The sequence below is a fragment of the Mirounga angustirostris genome, unplaced genomic scaffold (genome assembly GCF_029215605.1).
Source record: "Mirounga angustirostris isolate CCGP_5_RB_7025 unplaced genomic scaffold, mMirAng1.0.hap1 SCAF_3, whole genome shotgun sequence".
Lineage (NCBI taxonomy): Eukaryota > Metazoa > Chordata > Mammalia > Carnivora > Phocidae > Mirounga > Mirounga angustirostris.
Window position 1 is genome coordinate 78952360 of NW_026991711.1, and position 23610 is coordinate 78975969.

At 36.8% G+C, this 23610-nt stretch overlaps 1 protein-coding gene across 9 annotated transcripts in view; it reads right to left on the reverse strand.

Moving 5' to 3' along the window:
- The window catches only part of IFT88 (intraflagellar transport 88), a 157334-nt gene that overhangs the window by 128367 nt on the left and 5357 nt on the right, over positions 1 to 23610 (reverse strand). For 4 of the 9 annotated variants that reach the window (XM_064586311.1, XM_064586307.1, XM_064586313.1 and 1 more), the window contains 5 exons: positions 20052 to 20114; positions 6965 to 7021; positions 5768 to 5821; positions 4859 to 4922; positions 3856 to 3925 (listed from right to left, as the gene is read on the reverse strand). In XM_064586311.1, the coding sequence (XP_064442381.1) occupies positions 3856 to 3925; positions 4859 to 4922; positions 5768 to 5821; positions 6965 to 7021; positions 20052 to 20114 (308 nt within the window). The remainder of the gene's footprint in view (positions 1 to 3855; positions 3926 to 4858; positions 4923 to 5767; positions 5822 to 6964; positions 7022 to 20051; positions 20115 to 23610) is intronic. The other 5 variants (XM_064586309.1, XM_064586314.1, XM_064586310.1 and 2 more) reach the window with 2 other exon arrangements.

Genomic DNA, 23610 nt, shown 5'->3' on the forward strand with positions numbered 1-23610 from the left:
ATCCTGCAACTTTCCTGAAGTTGTTTATCAGTTCTAGAAGTTTTTTGGCAAAGTCTTCCAGATTTTCTACATATAGTATCATGTTATCTACAAATATTGAAAGTTTGAATTCCTTGCCAATTTGGATACCTTTTATATCTTTTTGTTGCCTGATTCCTGTGGCTAGGACTTCCAGTACTATGTTCACTAAAAGTGGTGAAAGTGGACATCCCTGTCTTGTTCCTGACCTTTAGGGGAAAAGGTTTGTTTTTCCCCATTTAGGATGGTATTAGTTGGGGGTGTCTCATATATGGCCTTTATGATGTTGAGTATGTTGCCTCTAAACTTACTTTGTTGGCTTTTATCATGAATGGATGTTGTACTTTGTCAAATGCTTTTACTGCATCTACTAAAATGATCCTATAGTTATCTTTTCTCTTACTGATGTGATGTACCAGATTGACAGATTTGCCGAATACTGAACCACCCTTGGAACCCAGGAATAATTCCCACATGATCATGGTGAACAATTTTTTTAATGTATTGTTGGATCCTGTTTCCTAGTATTTTGTTGAGGATTTTAGTATCTATGTTCACCAGAGATAATGGGCTGTAGTTCTCTATTTTTGGTGTCTTTATCTGGTTTTGGTATCAGGGTAATGCTGGCCTCACAGAATGAACTGGAAGTAATCCTTCCTTTTTAAGTTTATTTAAATAGTTTGAGAAGAATAGGTATTAACTTTTCTTTAAATGTTTGGTAGAATTTGCCTGTGAAGCCATCTGTTCCTGGGCTTGAAAAGAATGTGTATTCTGCTGTTTTAGGATGGAATGTTCTAAATATATCTGTTAAATCCATCTGTTCCGGGGCGCCTGGGTGGCTCAGTTGGTTAAGCAACTGCCTTCGGCTCAGGTCATGATCCCAGGGTCCTAGGATCGAGTCCTGCATCGGGCTCCCGGCTCAGCGGGGAGCCTGCTTCTCCCTCTGACCCTATCCCCTCTCATGCTGTTTCTCTCTCTCTCTCTCTCAAATAAATAAATAAATAATTTAAAAAAAAAACCCATCTGTTCCAGCGTGTCATGAAAAGCTATTGTTTCCTTGTTGATTTTCTGTTTAGATGATCTGTCCATTAATGTAAGAGGGTGTTACAGTCCCCTACTGTTACTGTATTATTATCAATTCGTTCCTTTATGTTTGTTATTGTTTATGTATTTGGGTGACCCCATGTTGGGTGCAGAAATATTTATAATTGTTATATCCTCTTGTTGGATTGTCCTCTTTATTATTATATAGTGTCCTCCTTTGTCTCTTCTTACAGTCTTTGTTTTAAAATCTAGTTTGTCTAATATTAAGTGTTGCTACTCTGGCTTTCTTTTGACATCCCTTTGCATAATAAATATTTCTCTGTCCCCTCACTTTCAACCTGCAGGTGGCTTTAGGTCTAAAATAAGTCTCTCATAGGCAGCATATAGATGGGCCATGTTTTTTAATCCATTTTGTTACCCTATGTCTTTTGATTGGAATGTTAAGTCCATTTACATTAAAAGTAATTATTGATAGATATGTATTTATTTCTATTTTATTAGCTGTTTTGTGGTTGTGTCTGAAGATTTTTCTCTGATCCTTTTTTTTGTCTTTCCTGTTTTATGGTTTGCTGGTTTTCTTTAGTGATATATTTGGATTTCTTTCTCTTTATTCTTTCCATATTTATTAGTTTTTGATTTGTGGTTACCATTAGGTTGGAAAATAGCATCTTCAGCATATAGCCATCTATATTAAAGATGTTGATGTCGTTTTGAGTTTGAACCCATTCTTCACTCCTGTTCTCCGCACACTTTAGATGTCATATTTTACATCCTTTTATTTTGAGTTCCTTGACTGATTTTTTTATAAAATACTCATTTTTACTGCTTTTGTGTTTCCTACTTTCTTACTGTCACTTTTGGTCTTTCCTTTCCACTCAAAGAATCCCCTTTAACATTTCTGAGTTCCCTAAGTCTGTTCTCGTTTTACATAATTCTTTTTTTCTCCCTTTTGTTCAGCTTGATTACTCTCCACTACTCTGTCTTCTAGGTCATTAATTTGTTCTTCTGCTTCTTCCAGCCTGTTGTTCCTTCCACCATGCATGTTTCTCATTATTTCATTTATTGTACTTTTACCTCTGCTATGTTATACCTTATATCTGTATTAAGGGTCTCATTCATGTCTTTCACTCTTTCCTCAAGTCCAGTGAACATCTTTATGATCACTACTTTAAATTCTCTATCAGGCCTGTTACTTATATCTGTTTTGCTTAGATCTCCTGCCGTGGCCTTGTCCTCTGTTCTTTCATTCTGTCTTCTCATTCAGTCTAAGTCTCTGTGCTTGTTTCTCTGTGTTAGGAAAGTCAGCTGTGTCTCCTGTTCTTGAGGGTAGTGGCCTTATATAGAAGAGGTCCTGTAGTGCCCTGCTGTGTAGTGTCCCTGTGCCCCAGGGCCTCACACTTCCAGGAGCGTCTCCTGTGTGTACTATGGGCACTTGCTGCTGTGTCCTGGCTGCTTTATCCTTCAGGCCAGTCATCTGCAGAGGCTCTCTTTGCCTGCTGTGGACAGTTTGTGGTCCCTGGTCTGAATGTGGCAAATTTTAATGAGGTGTGCCCCGACCTGTTTGTGAAATAAGACCTGTCACCACTGCCACTGGAACTGAGAGTCTGCAAAATTCCCTCTTGGGGAGGCGCAGTGTTGGTAGAGGTTGGGGCTGGTCTTCTGGGGGAAGGGGTGTGTAGTACTGGGCCTTAGGCAATCCTGACTGCAAAGTGCGTTTTCACTGGAGTATGGAGGATGGGGCTTGGTGTAAGCAAGTTAGGTAGCAAATGTCTGCACTGTGCTGGTTCCTACAGGTGGTCCTATGCTTACGCTGAAGGGCAAGGGAGGGAAATGGCAACAGCCAATTTACTTGTTCTTGGCAGGGTCTCTCCATGAACACTCTCTCTGGGACGCCCTCTGACTTGAGCAAATAACCTCCCCACTGTGTGCCCCAGGCACGCTTCACATCACGGTTTCCATGCCTTGCGTCCACAGGTTGTTTATCTGCCTTCTCTCCAAGAGTAGTGCAATGCCCTCCAGGCTCTATCCTGGCCACACCTGCTAATCTTTAAAACTCCAGGCTTTAAGTCCCACTACTTACCAGAACCCATGGAATTTGGCCCATTTAGCTTTCCAAGCCAACTTCTATGGGAATTGGTTTTCCTTGTGTTCTCTCCTGTTAGTCTGTCTCTCACCCTTCCCCACCACCGCAGCTCCTTCCCACTGCTGCAGCCATGTTTCTGCCTAAACCCTGTCTCTGCACTTCCTACTTTCTTCAGTGTGTCCTCTTCTCTACCTTTAGTTGTGGAGTTTGTTCTGGCAGTGTTCAGATTGATTTCTGGAGTATTTAGGATGATTTGAAAGTTATCTAGTTGTATTTGGGGATGAGGTGAGTCTCATGAGGTGGGAGTAGGGTCCTACTCTGCCATCTTCCCCTCCCTGTTTTGTTTCTTAAATTTCACGTGTGAGTGAAATCATATGGCATTTCTTTCTCTGACTGACTTATTTCACTTAGTAGTATACTCTCTAGTTCTTCCATGTCATTGCAAACGACAAGATTTCACTCTTTTTAATGGCTGAATAATATTCCATCACACACACACAAATAAATATATATACCACATCTTCTTTATCCATTCATTAATTGATGGACACTTGGGCTGCTTCCATATCTTGGCTATTATAAATAATGCTGCTATAAACATAGGGGTACTGCTGACATGAACTTTTAAAATACCTGAGAATTATGTATTTGGGAAATAAAAATTAAAAATATACAACAACACTAAAACAACAACATGAGAACTTACATACCTATCTTCATTTTTGGCTTCCAAAGGAGGAGCAGGGCCCCTTGACTGACCAAGGGGGTCAAATGCAGAGCCTAAGACACAATTCAAGAGTTCATATTGAATTTGTGATACAGGATAATTAAAGAAAATATAAAAACTTGCACAAGTTATTTAATTTAACTATTAAATGGTTTAAATTACCTATTTATTAAATGGCCAGAACATTGTTTATATAAACATTTTATATATCAAGAAATTGGTAAGATTTTAACATACATCAAATTATATAAATAAAATGTGAAAATAAAAATGAGTACTCTCAGGGCGCCCGGGTGGCTCAGTCGGTTAAGCGTCTGCCTTTGGCTCAGGTCATGATCCCAGAGTCCTGGGATCAAGCCCCACATCGGGCTCCCTGTTCTGTAGGAAGCCTGCTTCTCCCTCTCCCACTCCCCCTGCTTGTGTTCCCTCTCTCGTTGTCTCTGTCAAATAAATAAATAAAATCTTAAAAAAAAAGAGTACTCTCTTCAGCGTTTACTTCTCCTCCACAGTAATCTATCCTAACTCTAGGAACTCTAAATTATCCATCATGTGAGTAATGACTGGAATTGAGTTTTTAACCATTTTATTGGTATAATATACATTAAATTTTGTCATTATAATTTTATTTTTATATTATGACTTAACTTACTTATTTAAATACTATTTTCACTTGTAAATTTTTAATTGGACTCTAACTCATATAAAATAAATTGCACTTTTAGTTTTTTTTAAATGCATACATTTTTAACGTACAAGTCAGCACACTTCGACAAATTACATGCCAGTATAACCACCATTCCAACTGAGATGCAGAACATTTTCATTACCCCTTTTCTTTCTTAATGGTACCTAAAATAATGACATACCTTATAATCAATGGCATGTTAGGTTTTATTTAAAATGGTAACATTTTACATTTACACAGAGAAACACAGTAACAACATTAAAACATCTGAAAAAAAAATAGAAGAGGTAATATAACAAACCTCTCAAAGCTGCTTTGGTAAAACCAGCTGCTCTCACTGCTGTCATTGGTCTAGTAATTCCATCCTTGAAAGAAAAAGAATCATTTAAAAGGTATTCTTAAATAAGATTTGCTTCTTATTTATAGTTCTGCACATGGAACATACATTAATATAGTCCCATATTTTTAGTCCCAATCTTTATTTTTTAAAAAGATTTATTCATTTATTTGAGAGAGAGAGGTAGAGATGGGCAGAGGGAGAGGAAGAGAGAAACTCTAAGCAGAGTCCAAGCTGAGTACGGAGCCCCACGTGGGGCTCGATCTCACAACCCTGAGATCATGACCTGAGCCGAAACCAAGAGTTGGACATTTAACCAACCGTGCCACCCAGGCACCCGTTTAATATTGATGTTTAATCACTCTCTGCTTATTCCTTACCCCTGCCTTCCTAAATGTCAGTCCTGTCTCTACTGTCCTTTTCCCCTATAAAATTTCAATTCCTTGCTTTAACTGAGCTTACTCCTAGTTTGAAAAGAAAAACTCAAAGATTTTTATATAGCACCTTATATAAGTTATATAGCTTATTAGCGGGCTACTCCTCTACTTTTTCAGTCTCTTATATGCCTATGAGAGAAACTGCAGAAACTGTTGCAAGTGCTAGCATAGGAAAAATTGGACCCAGAGCTCACCACACAAGCACACTATCAGTTCTATGTCCACTCCCCAAGGGGATTTCATTTGAGACCTGAGTAAATCCAATGAGGTTTTGCCTCTGAAGATTCTGAACAGTCCAACCTTTAGCCCACAATTTAAAGAATCAGGGTCATTATATAAGAAACACCTTCTTTAACATTTTAAAATAATATAATAAAAAAGGTTGGCAATAAGTCACAAGAGAGGCCCAAAATGAACAACCACATGACAGAGATACCTGAATAGCCCCTGTCATTGGTCTTCCCATCGATGATGCCAGGGATGTCTTGGACTAGTAAACAGAAAACTAAATTAAAATGATTCCAAAAAACATCTACATTTAATTTTATAAAAACCAAGTTAGAAAAGTTTTCTTCATAACTTTTTTCTTCTTTCTATTGGCAAGTAAACCTAATTCTTTCCATTTATAACCTGAGGATATAAGATTAAACAATAAAACTCTAAAACAAGCTTCAACAAACTACAACCTTCAGCCTTTGTCAATAACATTTTATTGATATACAGCCATACCCCACTGGTCTGCACATGGTCTGTGGTGGCTTCTGTACTACAAAGGCAGAGTCTGGTAGCTGCAACAGGGACTATGACCTGCAAAGCCTAAATTGCCTGGCTCTTCATAGAAAATGTTTGCTGTTTCCTATTCTGAAGTACCACCAAAAATCAAATTTATGAGTAATACATGCTTAGGCTGATTAATAAAACCATGTTTCATTTAACACAGTTACATTATGTATATGACTACTTTCCTTATTCATATAAAGAAACTGTATGAAGTCAAGTGTCCTGGACCTCTAGGTACTAAATCCATTTTTCTGACCCCTATGGAATATTATAATAAGGACTAGGAAATGCTATTCCACATCATTCTTCCATTTTTCTCCCATTCCCCTTTTATTTCATGTATGCTAAGACATCCAAACTTGGGCAGGACTTATAACTTTTCCTTTATGGATTTTTATATAGCATCTTTCCTCCAAAGATCTCAAATAAAAGCAAGACCCAAATATATGCCTCTGAAATTTTTCTCAAATTTTATTTTTTCATGTATTAATTGGTAGGTTTTGAAATATTATAAATATCATTACTTTTATATAAAATTTAACTTCACATAAAATTTTAATGGAATACATGAGACTTGGTAATATAACACAAAAAATGAAAGGGAGTAAATCAACAAACATAAGGTTTACAAATAGAAATGATAATAAAATATTTTCTGATAAATTTATAATCAAAATGACTAGAATATAAAAACTATTAATCAAATTAGACTTTTATAAGGTTTGTAACTATCTAAAATGAAAAATATATCTGGGTCACGGACTGAAAGATACCCAAAATTATTTAGAACTGCCTAAAGTGAACTTATGGATGAGAAAAAGCACCTTAATATTTTTAGCTTAAGTAAACCTACCCCATATCCAGTAGCTATAGGTCTAGTAACTGCTGTGCTTGGTATTTTAGCAGTTATCTTGGGGAGGAAAAAAAACATAGTTAATAGAATTCAGATTAAGCTATACAACAGAAAACTAGAAAAGCAATGGGAAATATGGACTCATCAACAGAGAAATATTTATATAGCATTTAGGATAACTTCTCTTAAATTATCCTAAATATTAAGGATCCCAGGTATTTTAAAGTATTAAGAAGGAGACTTATTCTGAATTCATTTTAAAGGAGAAAAGAAACTTTAGAATTACCTGAGGTACCAATGAGAAAGATTAGTTTTCATGGCTGCATCTATCATTCATTATGCATACTGACTACTGACAGCCACTAGGCCTAACAATAGACACAGGATTTAGCATCAGAGAATCTGGGTTTGAATTTCAGCTCTCCTTCTACCAGCTGTTTTTATTCATACTTTTTTGCACCTAAATTTTCTCATCTTTGAAATAAGGATATCCTGATCACAAAATTGTAGTTGGAATCAAAGAGGACCATGTAGGTAGAAATGTCCTATACATTAGTTGTTAGGCATATTTATTTGAAACATTTGATTAAAACATCATTAGTAGAATAGCTCTACTTCTGGCTATGATGGACTGCTGTTTTAAACAACTTTCCCACTAAGAATAACTAAAAAAGCTAGGGACAAAAATATTAATAAAATATTTATTTAATTTATAAAAATAAAAATTTATTTTTTATTTTTTATTTTTTTTTTAAAGATTTTATTTATTTATTTGAGAGAGAGAGAATGAGAGACAGAGAGCATGAGAGGGAGGAAGGTCAGAGGGAGAAGCAGACTCCCTGCCGAGCAGGGAGCCCGATGCGGGACTCGATCCCAGGACTCCAGGATCATGACCTGAGCCGAAGGCAGTCGCTTAACCAACTGAGCCACCCAGGCACCCCCAAAAATAAAAATATTTTTATAAAAAATCAATTTGAATATATTAGAGAACCAAGAAGGCAGTGAAGAATTAGCAAGGTTTCAAGATAAGGAAAAGGGAAAGCTAGAGAGGTATGCCTGCATTTGAGCCTGCTTTTCTCCAAGAAGCATGGCTAAGAAGCTGAACATAGCTCTCTGCAGACTCACAGGTCTTAAGAGATAAAATTTTGGAGCTGGGGGGCTGCCACCTGGGCAGCCCTGGTAATCCTCTAAGCTTTGACTGTGATCACAAAAGGCTACACTCTACAACTGAAAAGTTAATAAGAAGTATACTAGCCCTCATAAAAACTGAAGTCCAATTTAGAACCACCTCAAACTCAACTAGATTAAGGTGAGCCAGGACTCCTAGTGTCTCTAGGGCCATAAGCAAAAGTAAATTCTCTACTGAAAGATAAGATCATCTAGAGTTGTGCTATCCAGTGGAACTTTTCTGCAGTGATGAAAATGTTCTATATCTGCCCTGTCTGGTAAGAGCCACATGTGGCTGTTGAGCATTTGAAATGTGACTGGTGTAATAAGGATCTGAATTTTTATATTTTACTTTATTTTAAAGAATTTAAATGTACATAGCCACATGTAGCTAGTCATCATACTGGACAACTCAGACACAGAGCCTTAAATTATCTCTAAAATTTTTCATTTACAATGCCTGGCATGGAATCAAAAACAACCAGACATATAGGAGGCAAGACTACCTAACCAAAAGCCAAGAGAAACAAACGACTAGAAAGACACTGAGAAAAGGATACATATAATGGAAATGTCAGACACAGACTTTAACATAACTATGCTTAATACGATCAATGAATTAAAAAACAAGATTGGCAATTTCAGTAGAGAACTGGAAAAGTATAAAAAAGGAATAAACAGAAATTATAGAACTGAAAAATAGCTGAAAATGTAAAATTCTGGCATTGTCCAGGAAGTAGTAAAATACTGTTATGCTAGACTTTAATAATTTAAAGATGAGTATTGTAATCTTTAGGAAAACACTAAAAGAATGGTTAAAGAATGTAAACTCACAACACTGGGGAGAAATGGAATAATAAAAAAGAAACAAAACAAGGCAAGAAATAAGAGAAAATGATACATAAAAGAGGAAAAAACAAAAAGGAAATGGTAAGACAAATTAAAACCAAAACAGTAATTTCATTAAATGTAAATGAATACTTCACTAAAAGAATAAGATTATCAGACCACATTTTATAAAGAGAACTCAGTTACATTCTGCTAATGAGAAATACATCTTAAATATATAGATATGGAAAAGTTGGAAGTAAACAGATGGGGAAGACATATCATGCAAATGCTAGACAAAAGAGAGCTTCTGTAGCCCCATCAATATATCAATATCTGACAAAACAGACAAACAGCATGACTAAAGATAGGACATTTCAAAAATAATAAAAGGCTCAATTTATGCTGAAAATATAATAATTTGAAGTATTTTTTGCTCCAAATATATAAATCAAAACTCTAAAAAAAGAAATAAATCCACACAGTGTAAATTTTGATATCTTTCTGATAGAACTAGTAGCCCCCCCAACCCCAAAAATCAGTAAAAATATAGGAGTCTTGAACAAAACCATTAACAAACTTGATCTAACTGACAGATCTTAGAAAAAGCTAAAAAGGAAGGATATGAGTCTCAGCAATTTTTTCCATGAGAACAAACTGAAGGAAAGAGACCATTATTCTTTTAACTACCTACCAATGACTAAATCGGTATTTCTGTTTTTTACTTTTAGCATAGGATTGATCTCTTCAGATAGAGTGAATTCTATACTGGCTCTTCCTTTATTCACCTTACACCCTCATCTGCAATGTCTTTTCTCCCACATGTCAAGGTCAGTCTTAACTGTACATATCCTTTAATATTCAAATTTAAATTTATCTTCTAAGCAGCCTTGCTGATTGTCCCCACTAGTGACAAATAACCTCTTTTTGTGGTCCCATAGCAATTTGTACTCTTTTCTTTACAATACTTATTATGCTTTGAATATATGTATCCATTTTCTTTTCCTTCCTAAGATTATAAAGTCATTTGGAACTAGCTAGAATTTTATGCCTTGAGTAAGCCTAGCACCTTTCACATAGAAATTATGTAATTTCTCCCTGTTTAACATAATAAATAGGATGTGATGAAAATACTCAATACAGGGTCAAGAGACTTAAACTCTGCCCCAGTTATGGATACCTGTGAGATTTGGCCTCTCTAGGCTTCAGTTTTTCTCATCTATAAAATGAGGATCTCTAAAGTTACTTCTGAATATTACTGAAGGGCCAGTATGGTAAAATGATCACCTGATGTCTTATACCTGAAATCACTAAATTGAAGATAATGTTTGCTTAATTACTAAGTCACAGAATAAAGACTTATGAAGCACCTACAGTAGGCTAAGAACACTGAATAAGAGAGGCTGCCTCTTCAAAAAGCTTATAGTCTAGTCATTAGCTTAGTGAAAGAACTCAACCTATGATTTTTCTTTCCATGCAAAGGTAACCTTAAAATTAAAATACAGATTGTGAAATGTGTAGTCAAGAATTACTTTTACCCAAAGAAAGGTGTGGCTTTGCTCTTGGCTACTGGGAATGATCTCTAGGCCTCTGGAATGTCCTGCCTGATATGTATATCTTTGTTTCCCAGAGGCTTTGGCCACCAGACAATCCAACAATGTGATTTATGATGGGAGCTTTAGGACAAATAATATCAGTTCAACTTCCAGAGGTATTAGTCTAAACCTCCAGGAGGGGCTGGAGACTAAACATCAGCCATGCAGACGGTATGTGATAGAGCCCTAGTAAAAACTCTGGATACCAAAGTTCTAACTGGTTTTCCCTAGTTGGCAATACTATGTAAGTAATGTCATCATACACAGAGACCAGGAGAAGTTAATGTCATGCATGATGCCACAGGAAAACGATGACCAGATGTTCCACGTTTAGACCCACCAGACTCTGTCCTATCTGTCTCTTCCCTTTGCAAATTTTAACCATATCCTTCCCCTGTAATAAGCCATGAGTATAATATCCTTCAGTGAGTTCTGTGAGCCCTTTCAAAGAATTACTGAACCTGAAGGTGATTTTGGGAATCCCCTAAAGTTGCAATTGGTATCAGAAGTGAGAATAGTTTTGTGGAGGACTGTGTCCTCTAAATGTATAGCTGGCTAAACTCATTGTAGGGAACCACATTAAATTCATTTACATAAATGTGATGGGAAAGCTATTCACAAGATCCTTTCCATTGTAAGTGGTTTAATATTAATCACTTATTTTTGCTAAATAATATATATGGCAGGGAGGAAAGAGAGAAAGTAACAAAGTGAGAGAAGATGAAAGCAAAAGGACACTTCATCTAAAGCAGAAGAGTTGCTATATTTCAGTTTCTCAACTTTGGCACCATTGACCTCTTACCATATAACTCTTATGGTGGGGGGTGGGGGGCATCTCTGCCTGCTACCCAATAGATGCCAGTGGCACTCACCCAAGTTGTGACAACCAAAAATATCTCAAGGCCAAAGGTACCTTGAGATAGTTGTGGAGAACTAGAATCACTGCTATATAGTAGTGAACAAGTGGGGAGAAGCAGCTCAAAAAAAGGAATATTAGACATAAAACATTATGGATAGAACTTTCTATTCTTCACTATTTTACTTAGTGCCAACCTTGTTTATTTTCAACTACAAAAAAAGCTTGACAAATTTTATGCACTGCAGAAGGCAGATGCTTTCCACAATATGCTTTCCACGATAAATACAAAAATTTTAACAATACTACTGAAAAAAATCACCCCAGCAATTTATGCATTGGTAGAATGCATAATTAACAAGTTAGTTAACAGAAACTAGAAACTAGAAAACTAGAAAGGTAAATTTTTTTTTTTTTTTTTTTTGACAGAGAGAGACACAGAGAGAGAGGAAACACAAGCAGGGGGAGTGGGAGAGGGAGAAGCAGGCTTCCCGCTGAGCAGGGAGCCTGACACAGGGCTTGATCCCAGGACCCTGGGATCATGACCTGAGCCGAAGGCAGATGCTTAACGACTGAGCCACCCAGGCGCCCTGAAAAGTAAATATTTTTTAAGCAATGAGCATTTTAGGTAAATATACCCCAACACTTTACATAATAATATTTGTATTTTCAAGAGTATAAAGAAACTTTTTGATCTAAAATACTTTTAAAACTCACTGGACACACTAAAAGCTACAAAACATTGTAGAAAGAAATTAAAAACACAAATAAATAAAAAGTTATCGCATGCTGAAGGACTGGAAAACTTAATATTGTTAAGATGTTGCTACTACTCAAAGCAATCTACAGATTCAGTGAAATCTCTACCAAAATTCCAATTTCATTTTTTGAAGAAATAGAAAAATTCATCCTAAAATTCATTTGATTACAAAGCTACTATATGTAAACAATATGGTACTGGCATAGACACAAATAGACCAATGGAATAGAAAAAAAAGTGCAGAAAAAACCTTCCTGTATATGGTAAAATGATCTTCAACAAAGGTGTGAAGAGCACATAATGAGGAAAGGTCAATCTCTCCAACAAATGGTGCTGGGAAAGCTGGATATCTACTTGCAAAAGAATGAAATTAGAGCCTAATCTTACACAGACACACAAAATATTAACTCCAAGTGGATTAAAGGCCTAAGCATAAAACCTAAAACTAAAACTCCTAGAGGAAGACATAGCAGAAAACTTTCATGACACTGGATGCAGCAATGATTTCTTGGATTTGATATCAAAAGCACAGGCAACAAAGTGAAAACAGAAAAATGGGGCTACATCAAACTTAAAAACTTTTGTGCATCAAGGGCACAATCAACAGAATGAAAAGGCAACCTTTGAGATGGGAGAAAATAACGCAGATCATATATCTGATAAAGGGTTAATATCCAGAATATATAAACACCTATATTTCAACAACAAAAAAAATCAGATAGCCCAAGTAAAAAATGGATAAAGGACTTAAATAGACATACAAATGGCCAATAAACACACAAAAAGATATTCAACATTACTAATCATCAGAGAAATGCAAATCAAAATTACATTAAGAATCATTGTATACCTGTTAAATTGCTACTATCAAAAAATAGAAAGTAAATGTCAGTGAGGTTGTAGAGAAAATGGAACCCTATTACAGTTAATGGGATTGTAAAATGGTGCAACTGCTATGAAATTAACAATATGGAGGTTCCCCAAAAAATTCAAAACAGAATTACCATGGGATGTAGCAATCTTACTTCTGGGTATACATCCAAAGAACTGAAAACAGGGCTGCATAGAGACATCTGCACACCTATGTTCATAGCAGCACTATTCATAATAGCCAAGAGGTAGGAGTACCCCAAGTATCCATGGAATATAATGTGATACATAGAATGGATTATTAGCCTTAAAAATGAAGGAAATCCTGTCACATCCTACAACACAGATGAACCTTGAAGATATTATGATAAGTGAATTAAGCCAGTCACAAAAAGACAAAAACTGCATAATTGCACTTATATGAGGTACCTAAAGTAGTCAAATTCATAGAGTCAGAAGGCAGAAAGACAGTTGCCAGGAGCTGGAAGGAGACTGAAGTTTTATTTAATAGGTACAGTTTCCGTTTGGGAAAATAAAAAAGTCCTGGAGATCTGTTTCACAAGAATGACAATATATTTAATGTACTGAATCATGAATTTAAAACTGGTTACAATGAGGGGTGATTGGAGAATATGATAGTGGAGTAGGAGGATGCTAGGCTCACCTCATCCCACAAATACAACTAGGTAACTTTCAAATCATCCTAAATACTCCAGAAATCAATCTGAACACTGCCAGAACAAACTCCACAACTAAAGGTAGAGAAGAGGACACACTGAAGAAAGTAGGAAGTGCAGAGACAGGGTTTAGGCAGAAACATGGCTGCAGCAGTGGGAAGGAGCTGCGGTGGTGGGGAAGGGTGAGAGACAGACTAACAGGAGAGAACACAAGGAAAACCAATTCCCATAGAAGTTGGCTTGGAAAGCTAAATGGGCCAAATTCCATGGGTTCTGGTAAGTAGTGGGACTTAAAGCCTGGAGTTTTAAAGATTAGCAGGTGTGGCCAGGATAGAGCCTGGAGGGCATTGCACTACTCTTGGAGAGAAGGCAGATAAACAACCTGTGGACGCAAGGCATGGAAACCGTGATGTGAAGCGTGCCTGGGGCACACAGTGGGGAGGTTATTTGCTCAAGTCAGAGGGCGTCCCAGAGAGAGTGTTCATGGAGAGACCCTGCCAAGAACAAGTAAATTGGCTGTTGCCATTTCCCTCCCTTGCCCTTCAGCGTAAGCATAGGACCACCTGTAGGAACCAGCACAGTGCAGACATTTGCTACCTAACTTGCTTACACCAAGCCCCATCCTCCATACTCCAGTGAAAACGCACTTTGCAGTCAGGATTGCCTAAGGCCCAGTACTACACACCCCTTCCCCCAGAAGACCAGCCCCAACCTCTACCAACACTGCGCCTCCCCAAGAGGGAATTTTGCAGACTCTCAGTTCCAGTGGCAGTGGTGACAGGTCTTATTTCACAAACAGGTCGGGGCACACCTCATTAAAATTTGCCACATTCAGACCAGGGACCACAAACTGTCCACAGCAGGCAAAGAGAGCCTCTGCAGATGACTGGCCTGAAGGATAAAGCAGCCAGGACACAGCAGCAAGTGCCCATAGTACACACAGGAGACGCTCCTGGAAGTGTGAGGCCCTGGGGCACAGGGACACTACACAGCAGGGCACTACAGGACCTCTTCTATATAAGGCCACTACCCTCAAGAACAGGAGACACAGCTGACTTTCCTAACACAGAGAAACAAGCACAGAGACTTAGACTGAATGAGAAGACAGAATGAAAGAACAGAGGACAAGGCCACGGCAGGAGATCTAAGCAAAACAGATATAAGTAACAGGCCTGATAGAGAATTTAAAGTAGTGATCATAAAGATGTTCACTGGACTTGAGGAAAGAGTGAAAGACATGAATGAGACCCTTAATACAGATATAAGGTATAACATAGCAGAGGTAAAAGTACAATAAATGAAATAATGAGAAACATGCATGGTGGAAGGAACAACAGGCTGGAAGAAGCAGAAGAACAAATTAATGACCTAGAAGACAGAGTAGTGGAGAGTAATCAAGCTGAACAAAAGGGAGAAAAAAAGAATTATGTAAAACGAGAACAGACTTAGGGAACTCAGAAATGTTAAAGGGGATTCTTTGAGTGGAAAGGAAAGACCAAAAGTGACAGTAAGAAAGTAGGAAACACAAAAGCAGTAAAAATGAGTATTTTATAAAAAAATCAGTCAAGGAACTCAAAATAAAAGGATGTAAAATATGACATCTAAAGTGTGCGGAGAACAGGAGTGAAGAATGGGTTCAAACTCAAAACGACATCAACATCTTTAATATAGATGGCTATATGCTGAAGATGCTATTTTCCAACCTAATGGTAACCACAAATCAAAAACTAATAAATATGGAAAGAATAAAGAGAAAGAAATCCAAATATATCACTAAAGAAAACCAGCAAACCATAAAACAGGAAAGACAAAAAAAAGGATCAGAGAAAAATCTTCAGACACAACCACAAAACAGCTAATAAAATAGAAATAAATACATATCTATCAATAATTACTTTTAATGTAAATGGACTTAACATTCCAATCAAAAGACATAGGGTAACAAAATGGATTAAAAAACATGGCCCATCTATATGCTGCCTATGAGAGACTTATTTTAGACCTAAAGCCACCTGCAGATTGAAAGTGAGGGGACAGAGAAATATTTTTTATACAAAGGATGTCAAAAGAAAGCCAAAGTAGTGGGACACCTGGGTGGCTCAGTTGGTTAAGTGGCTGCCTTTGGCTGAGGTCCTGGGATTGAGCCCTGCATCAGGCTCCCTGCTCAGCGGGAAGCCTGTTTCTCCCTCTCCCTCTGCCTGCCTCTCTGCCTACTTGTGCTCTCTATCTCTCTGTCAAATAAATAGAAATCTTTAAAAAAAAAAAAAAAAGAAAGCCAGAGTAGCAACACTTACATTAGACAAACTAGATTTTTTTTTTAATTTTTTTTTATTTATTTATTCATGAAAGTCAGAGAGAGAGAGAGAGGGGCAGAGGCAGAGGGAGAGAAGCAAGCTCCCCGCCTAGCAGGGAGCCTGATGTGGGACTCGATCCCAGGACCCTGGGATCATGACCTGAGCCAAAGGCAGACGCTTAACCATCTGAGCCACCAGGCGCCCCGACAAACTAGATTTTAAAACAAAGACTGTAACAAAAGACAAAGGAGGACACTATATAATAATAAAGGGGACAATCCAACAAGAAGATATAACAATTATAAATATTTCTGCACCCAACATGGGAGCACCCAAATACATAAAACAATGACAAACACAAAGTAACGAATTGATAATAATACAGTAACAGTAGGGGACCATAACACCCCACTTACATCAATGGACAGATCATCTAAACAGAAAATCAACAAGGAAACAATAGCTTTTCATGACATGTTGGAACAGATAGATTTAACATATATATTTAGAACAATCCATCCTGAAACAGCAGAATACACATTCTTTTCAAGTGCACACAGAACATTCTTCAAAACAGATCACATATTAGGCCACAAAACAGGCCTCAATCAATTCAAGAAGACTGAAGTCATACCATGTGCCTTTTCTGACCACAGTGCTGTGAATCTAGAAGTCAACAAGCAAAACACTGGAAAGACCACAATACGTGGAGGTTAAATACCATGCTACTAAACAGTGAATGGGTCAAACAGGACATAAAAGAATAAAAAAGTACATACAAACAAATGAAAATGAAAACACGAGAGTCCAAAACCTTTGGTATACAGCAAAAGTGGTTCTAAGACAGAAATATATAGCAATAAAGGCCTACCTCAAGAAGCGAGAGAAAAATCTCAAATAAACCACCTATCCTTACACTGAAAGGAGCTAGAAAAAGAACAATAAACAAAGGATAAACCAGGAGAAGGAAGGAAATAATAAAGATCAGAGCATAAATAAATGACATAGAAACTAAAAAAATAACAGAACAGATCAATGAAGCCATTTTGGTTCTTTGAAAAAATTAATAAAATTGATAAACCTCTAGCCAGGCTTATCAAGAAAAAAAAAGAAAGGACTCAAATCAATCAAGTCACAAATGAGAGGAGAAATAACAATCAACACCACAGAAATACAGTTATATGAGAATATTATGAAAAACTATATAGCAACAAATTGGACAACCTAGAAGAAATGGATAAATTCCTAAAAACATATAAGTTACCAAAACTGAAACAGGAATAAACAGAAAATTTGAAGAGACCAATAGCCACCCAAGAAATTGAATTAGTAATCCAAAAACTTCCTACGAATAAAACTCCAGGACCAGATGACTTCCCAGGCAAATTCTACCAAACACGTAAAGCTCAAACTATTCCAAAAAATGGAAAAGGAAGGAAAACTTCCAAATTCATTCTACAGGTCAGCATTATCCTGATACCAAAACCAGATAAAGGCAACACTAACAAAGAGAACTACAGGCCAATATCTCTGAGGAACACAGATGCAAAAGTTCTCAACAAAATACTAGCAGACTGAATCCAATAATACATTAAAAATACCATTCACCACGATTAAGTGGGATTTATTCCTGGATTGCAAGGATGGTTCAATATTTCAAATCAATCAATGTGATACACTACATTAATAAGAGAAAGGATAAAAATCATGTGACCATTTTAATAGATGCAAAAAAGCATTTGACAAAATAAACCATCCATTCCTGATAAAAAAATCCTCAACAGAGTATGTTTAGAGGAAACATACCTCAACATAATAAAGGCCATACATGAAAAACACACTGCTAACAACATCCTAAATCGGGAGAAACTGAGAGCTTTTCATCTATAGTCAGGAATAAGACAGGGATGTCCACTCTCACAACTTTTATTAAGCATGTACTGGAAGTCTTATCCACAGCAAACACAAAACAAAAAGAAATAAAAGTCATCCAAATTAGCAAGGAAGAAGTAAAACTTTCACTATTTGAAGATTACATGATATTCTACATAGAAAACCCAAAAGACTCCACCAAAACACTGGTAAAACTGATAAAGTCAACAGTCACAAGACACAAAATCAACATACAGAAATTTGTTGTGTTTTTATAATGAAGCAGCAAAAAGAGAAATTAAGGAATCAATTCCATTTACAATCCCACCAAAAATAATAAGATAACTAGGAATGAACCTAACCAAAGTGGTGAAAGACCTGTACTCTGAAAACTATCAAACACTGATGAAAGAAACTGAAGAGGATACAAAGAAATTGAAAGATAGTCCATGCTAATTGATTAGAGGAACAAATATCGTTAAAATGTTGGTACTACCCAAAGCAATCTATACATTTAATGCAATCCCTATCAAACCCAACAGCATTTTTCACAGAACAAGAACAAACAATCCCAAAATTTGTATGGAAGCACAAAAGAGCCCAAATAGCCAAAGCAATCTTGGAAAAGTAAAGCAAAGGTGGAGGCATCACAATTCCAGACTTCAAGGTATGTTACAGAGCTGTAGTAAGCAAAACAGTATGGTCCTGGCACAAAAACAGACATGTATATCAATGGAACAGAAAAGAAAACCCAGAAATGAGCTCACAACTATATGGTCAATTAATCTTCAACAAAGCAGGAAAAGAATATCTAATGGGAAAAAGATTGTCTCTTCAATAAATGGTGCTGGGAAAACTGGACAGCCACATGCAAAAGAATGAAACTGTACCATTCTCTTACACCATACACAAAATAAACTCAAAATGGATTAAGAACCTAAATTTGAGATCTATAACCACAGAAGTCCTTGAAGAAAGCACAAGAAGTAATTTCTCTGGCATTGGCCACAGCAACTTTTTCCTAGATAGGTCCCAAGGCAAGGGAAATTAAAGCAAAAATAAACTACTGGGACTACATCAAAATAAAAAGCTTCTGCATGGCAAAGGAAACAATCTAGAAAACTAAAAGTCAACCTGTGGAAGGGGAGAAGATATTTGCAAATGACCTATCCAATAAAGGGTTACTATCCAAAATATATAAAGAACTTATAAAACTCAACACCCAAAAAACAAATAATCCAGTTAAAAAACAGACAGATGACATGAACAGACATTTCTCCAAAGAAGACATCCAGATGGCCAACAGACACGTGAAAAGATGATCATCATCGCTTACCATGAGGGAATGCAAATCAAAACTACAATTAACTACCACCTCACCCCTGTCAGAGTGGCTAAAATCAACAATACAAGAAACAACAGGTGTTGGTGAGGATGTGGAGAAAAAGAGACACCCTTGCACTGTTAGTGGGAATGCAAACTGGTACAACCACTGTGGAAAACAGTATGAAGGTTTCTCAAAAAGTTAGAAAACTACCCTATGATCCAGCAATTGCACTACTGAGTATTTACCCAAAAAATACAAAAACACTGCTTCAAAGGGATTCATGCACCCATATGTTTACAATAGCATCATTTTCAATAGCCAAATTATGGAAGCAGCCCAAGTGTCCATCGACTGATGAATGGATAAAGAAGAGGTGGTATATATATAAAATGGAAAATTATTCATCCATAAAAAGGAATGAAATCTTGCCATTTGCAAGGAAATGGATGGAGCTAGGGAGTATAAAGCTAAGCAAAATAAGATAGAGAAAGACAAATGTCATTTGATTTCACTCATATGTGGAATTTATGAAACAAAACAAATGAGCAAAGGGAAAAAAAGAAAGACAAATCAAGAAACAGACTCTTAACTATAGAGAACAAACTGATGGGTACCAGAGGAGAGGTGGGTGGAGGGATGGGTGAAATAGGTGTTTGGGATTAAGGAGGGCACTTGTTGTGATGAGCACCAGGTGATATATGGAATTGTTGATTCACTATATGCTACAACTGAAACTAATATAACACTGTATTAACAACTAGAATTAAAAAATAAAATGAAAAGTGGCTAAGATGGCAAATTTTATGTTTTTTTACCACAACAACAAAAACAATTCACTTACTGGAGGTCTTCTGCCATGACTAGTTCTCACTGCTTGCTGAAAAGCTGTGTCATTCTCTAATTCCTAAAATGAAAAGGCAAATTTAACATTCAATATGAAGGAAGAATTTAAAAAAATAAGTTTAATGTCTTCTGTTTGGTATTCATGATCCTCTATAATTCATCTTACCCATCTGTTGGTATCTAGGTAGTGGCTCAAGGACTCCTGTCCTCAAAGCTCCCCCGTCACGCTACCCAAATGTCAAGCTTCCTTTCTTGTCTAGGAAGAGGAGTACTGGTAATGTCAGTCAACTGTGAGGTATTTTATTGGCCATGTTTAAATGCGTGGTATCATTATGCCTGGTTAAAAGATCAAGGACACAAGAATATGGCCTTTCTTCTTCCTTCTTCCAAACAGCAAGAGCAGTAAGAGCAGGGAAACACATCTCTTTCTCACCCTCTCTCTCTCTCTCTTTTTTTTAAGACTTTATTTATTTATTTGAGAAAGAGAGACAGAGAGGGACAGAGAGAGCACAAGCAGGGGGAGAGGCAGGCTCCCTGCTGAGCAAGGAGCCCGATATGGGGCTCGATCCCAGAACCTGGAGATCATGACCTAAGCCAAAGGCAGACGCTTAACCATCTGAGCCACCCAGGCGCCCCCTCCCTCTCTTTCTCTCTGTCCTCTCTCCCTCCCTTCTCTTCTTCCATATGCTGGAACCATGGTTACTAGCCCCATCCTGAAAAAGCCTTAGGACATTTCATTTCACTGGAGAAGTCAAGTCTGGAATTCAGGCTGGAGCTGAGCAAACAGAAGGCTCCACAGGGTCCAACCTGCTGTCCCATTTGGGGCCAAAGCCTCAGTTGAAATAAAATGTTATTGTGCTTTGCTGATTCCTGCATGTACTCAGATTCTTCCTCAGAAAAGGTGAGGAAAGTAGTATTAGTCAAGAGCAAGATACAAATGTTCCTGGGTTTCCAGGACAAATGCCATTTTTAGACTCTCTCAAAAACACCCAGTCTTGCCAACCACCAACCTTCTAACCAGCCTTTATTTCCTACTCCTTCACCAACGCAAACTCTGGCTCTAACCCTTCATACAGACGTTAGGGCAACTGTCAGATTTGCCTCTGATTTATTTCAGTCTACTTTCCACAAAAATGTACTTGCTGATTGTCAAAAAAAAAAAAAAACAAATTAAAAAAGAGTCACTATCAATTAACTTTTAAAACCTCTGCAAACAATTAAAGTAAAATGTTTATATAACCAGGATGTTAATAAAATGCACTTTTAAAAAAAAGATTTTATTTGACAGAGAGAGAGAGAGCACAAGCAGCGGGGGAGCGGCAGGCAGAGGGAGAGGGAGAAGCAGGCTTCCCAATGAGCAGGGAGCCCGATATGGGGCTCGATCCCAGGACCTTGGTATCATGACCTAAGCCAAAGGCAGACGCTTAATGACTGAGCCACCCAGGAGCCCCTAAAATGCACTTTAAATGTGATTTTATTATGTCCAAGCATTCTTTAATTTTTACCTTAAAATAATCTTTATAACCTTCCATGTCAACTACAGAAAATTAGTAAGTACACAATCCTCGGTTAGTTATGGAAACTAGGCAACTTTCATATGAAGTACAAAGCCAAAGGCAACCTTCAGCATAATTAATTATACTACTTTGGCAGATCCCTTAGGAAAAGGAAGTCTAGTATTCCTAAACGATAAATAAAATTTTATTTAATCAACTCAGTGAATCCTAACTAAATGACAAACTAAAAATTGTCAACAAACTCTCCAATTACAAATACCAAACTAACACAACTTTTGTAATTTTTCTTTGTTCGTGATTTTATTAGCAATCTGCATAATTTATGAATATCTTAGAAAATGTTTCAATTAATTCATTTATATATGAAACTTGTTATTATTCCAACTAATTAAGACATAAAACTGTGGGTAAACCAAACGTCATTTTTATTTTACTATTTAATTTATTTTTATGTCTGGCATTCTGAATATTCTCTTTGAATTAAACAATGAAGCCACACTGTGATGGCCTGAGAAGTTAGAAAATTTCTCTGGTGCTTTAAAACTGATCATATTCATTATCTATTAATTCTACTTCTGGAACTCTAGCCAAGGAAATGCTTGCTCAAAATACAGAAAATCATTTATGCATAAAATTGTTCACTGCATAGTTGTTATTTACAACAGCAGAAAACTGGAAATAAATATCCTATGATCTGAAAATAGTTCTAATCATCTATACATATTCAGTAAAATGCAGCAATTAAAGTTATACAGTTGACCTTGAACAACACAGGTTTGAACTGTGTGGGTCTACTTACATGTGGATTTTTTTCCCAGTGAATATACTGGGGGGCGCTGGGTGGCTCAGTAGTTAAGCGTCTGCCTTCGGCCCAGGTTATGATCCCAGGGTCCTGGGACTGAGCCCCACATTCGGCTCCCTGGTCCGTGGGAAGCCTGCTTCTCCCTCTCCCATTCCCCCTGCTTCTTCTCCCTTTCCCACTCTCCCACTTGTAATTCTTTTTTTTTTTTTTTTAAGATTTTATTTATTTATTCATGAGAGACAGAGAGAGAGAGAGAGGCAGAGGGAGAAGCAGGCTCCCAAGGATCAGGGAGCCCGATGTGGGACTCAATCCCAGGACCCTGGGATCATGACCTGAGCCGAAGGCAGACACTTAATGACTGAGCCACCCAGGCGCCCCGATGCTTAACGACTGAGCCACCCAGGCGCCCCGTGTTTTAATATGTTTTTAAAAAGGAATCTATATAATCATATCTATGTGTATACACAGTGTACACAAGGAAGGAAACACTTGTGTGTATTAAAAGACAGGAATACAGCAAAATGTCAAGTGATCAATTATATTAATCTATAGGTGATCTTTGGGTGACAGGATTTACATCATTTTATTTTTCTCCAAACTTCTGTATTTTGGATTTTCTACAAATGATTATATCTCTTAGATTTTTATTTCCTATAGAGTAAGTGAATGGTTTCTATTTTCTTTGTTTTCTTTCCAGCCCTCACATTTACAGACTACCATTTTTCTCCAGAGGAAAAAACAACTGAAAAATTACTAGAAGCAATATAAAAAACTCTAGAATAAGATTTCCTAAATTCATATAAAGTCCTATAAATGCTAGTATTTGATTATTATATACTAGCAAAAAAATTAACAACCATATCCTTCACCCTTACTTTTTTCACACACTATTTCAAGGTAACTTTATAAAAAAAAGTTTTGTTTTGTTTTGTTTTACAGTTTGGAAACTCTCTCACAATGATATAAAGATTTAAAATATTCAAATATTTTTTTAAAAATTCAAATATTTGTCTTAATAACAATTTCATCTTTAGTTTAAGTAGATATAGATGATATAAATGGATGATAAATGATACCATTTTATCCAAAAATATATAGAGATACACATAAGTTTACATAGGGAAATGTCTGGTGAGATAAGCATTATATGTTAACATTTATTTCTGGATGGTGACTGTTTCTGTGATTTTAATTTTCTTTACACATATTTCTATTTCCTAAGTTTTCTATAAAATACT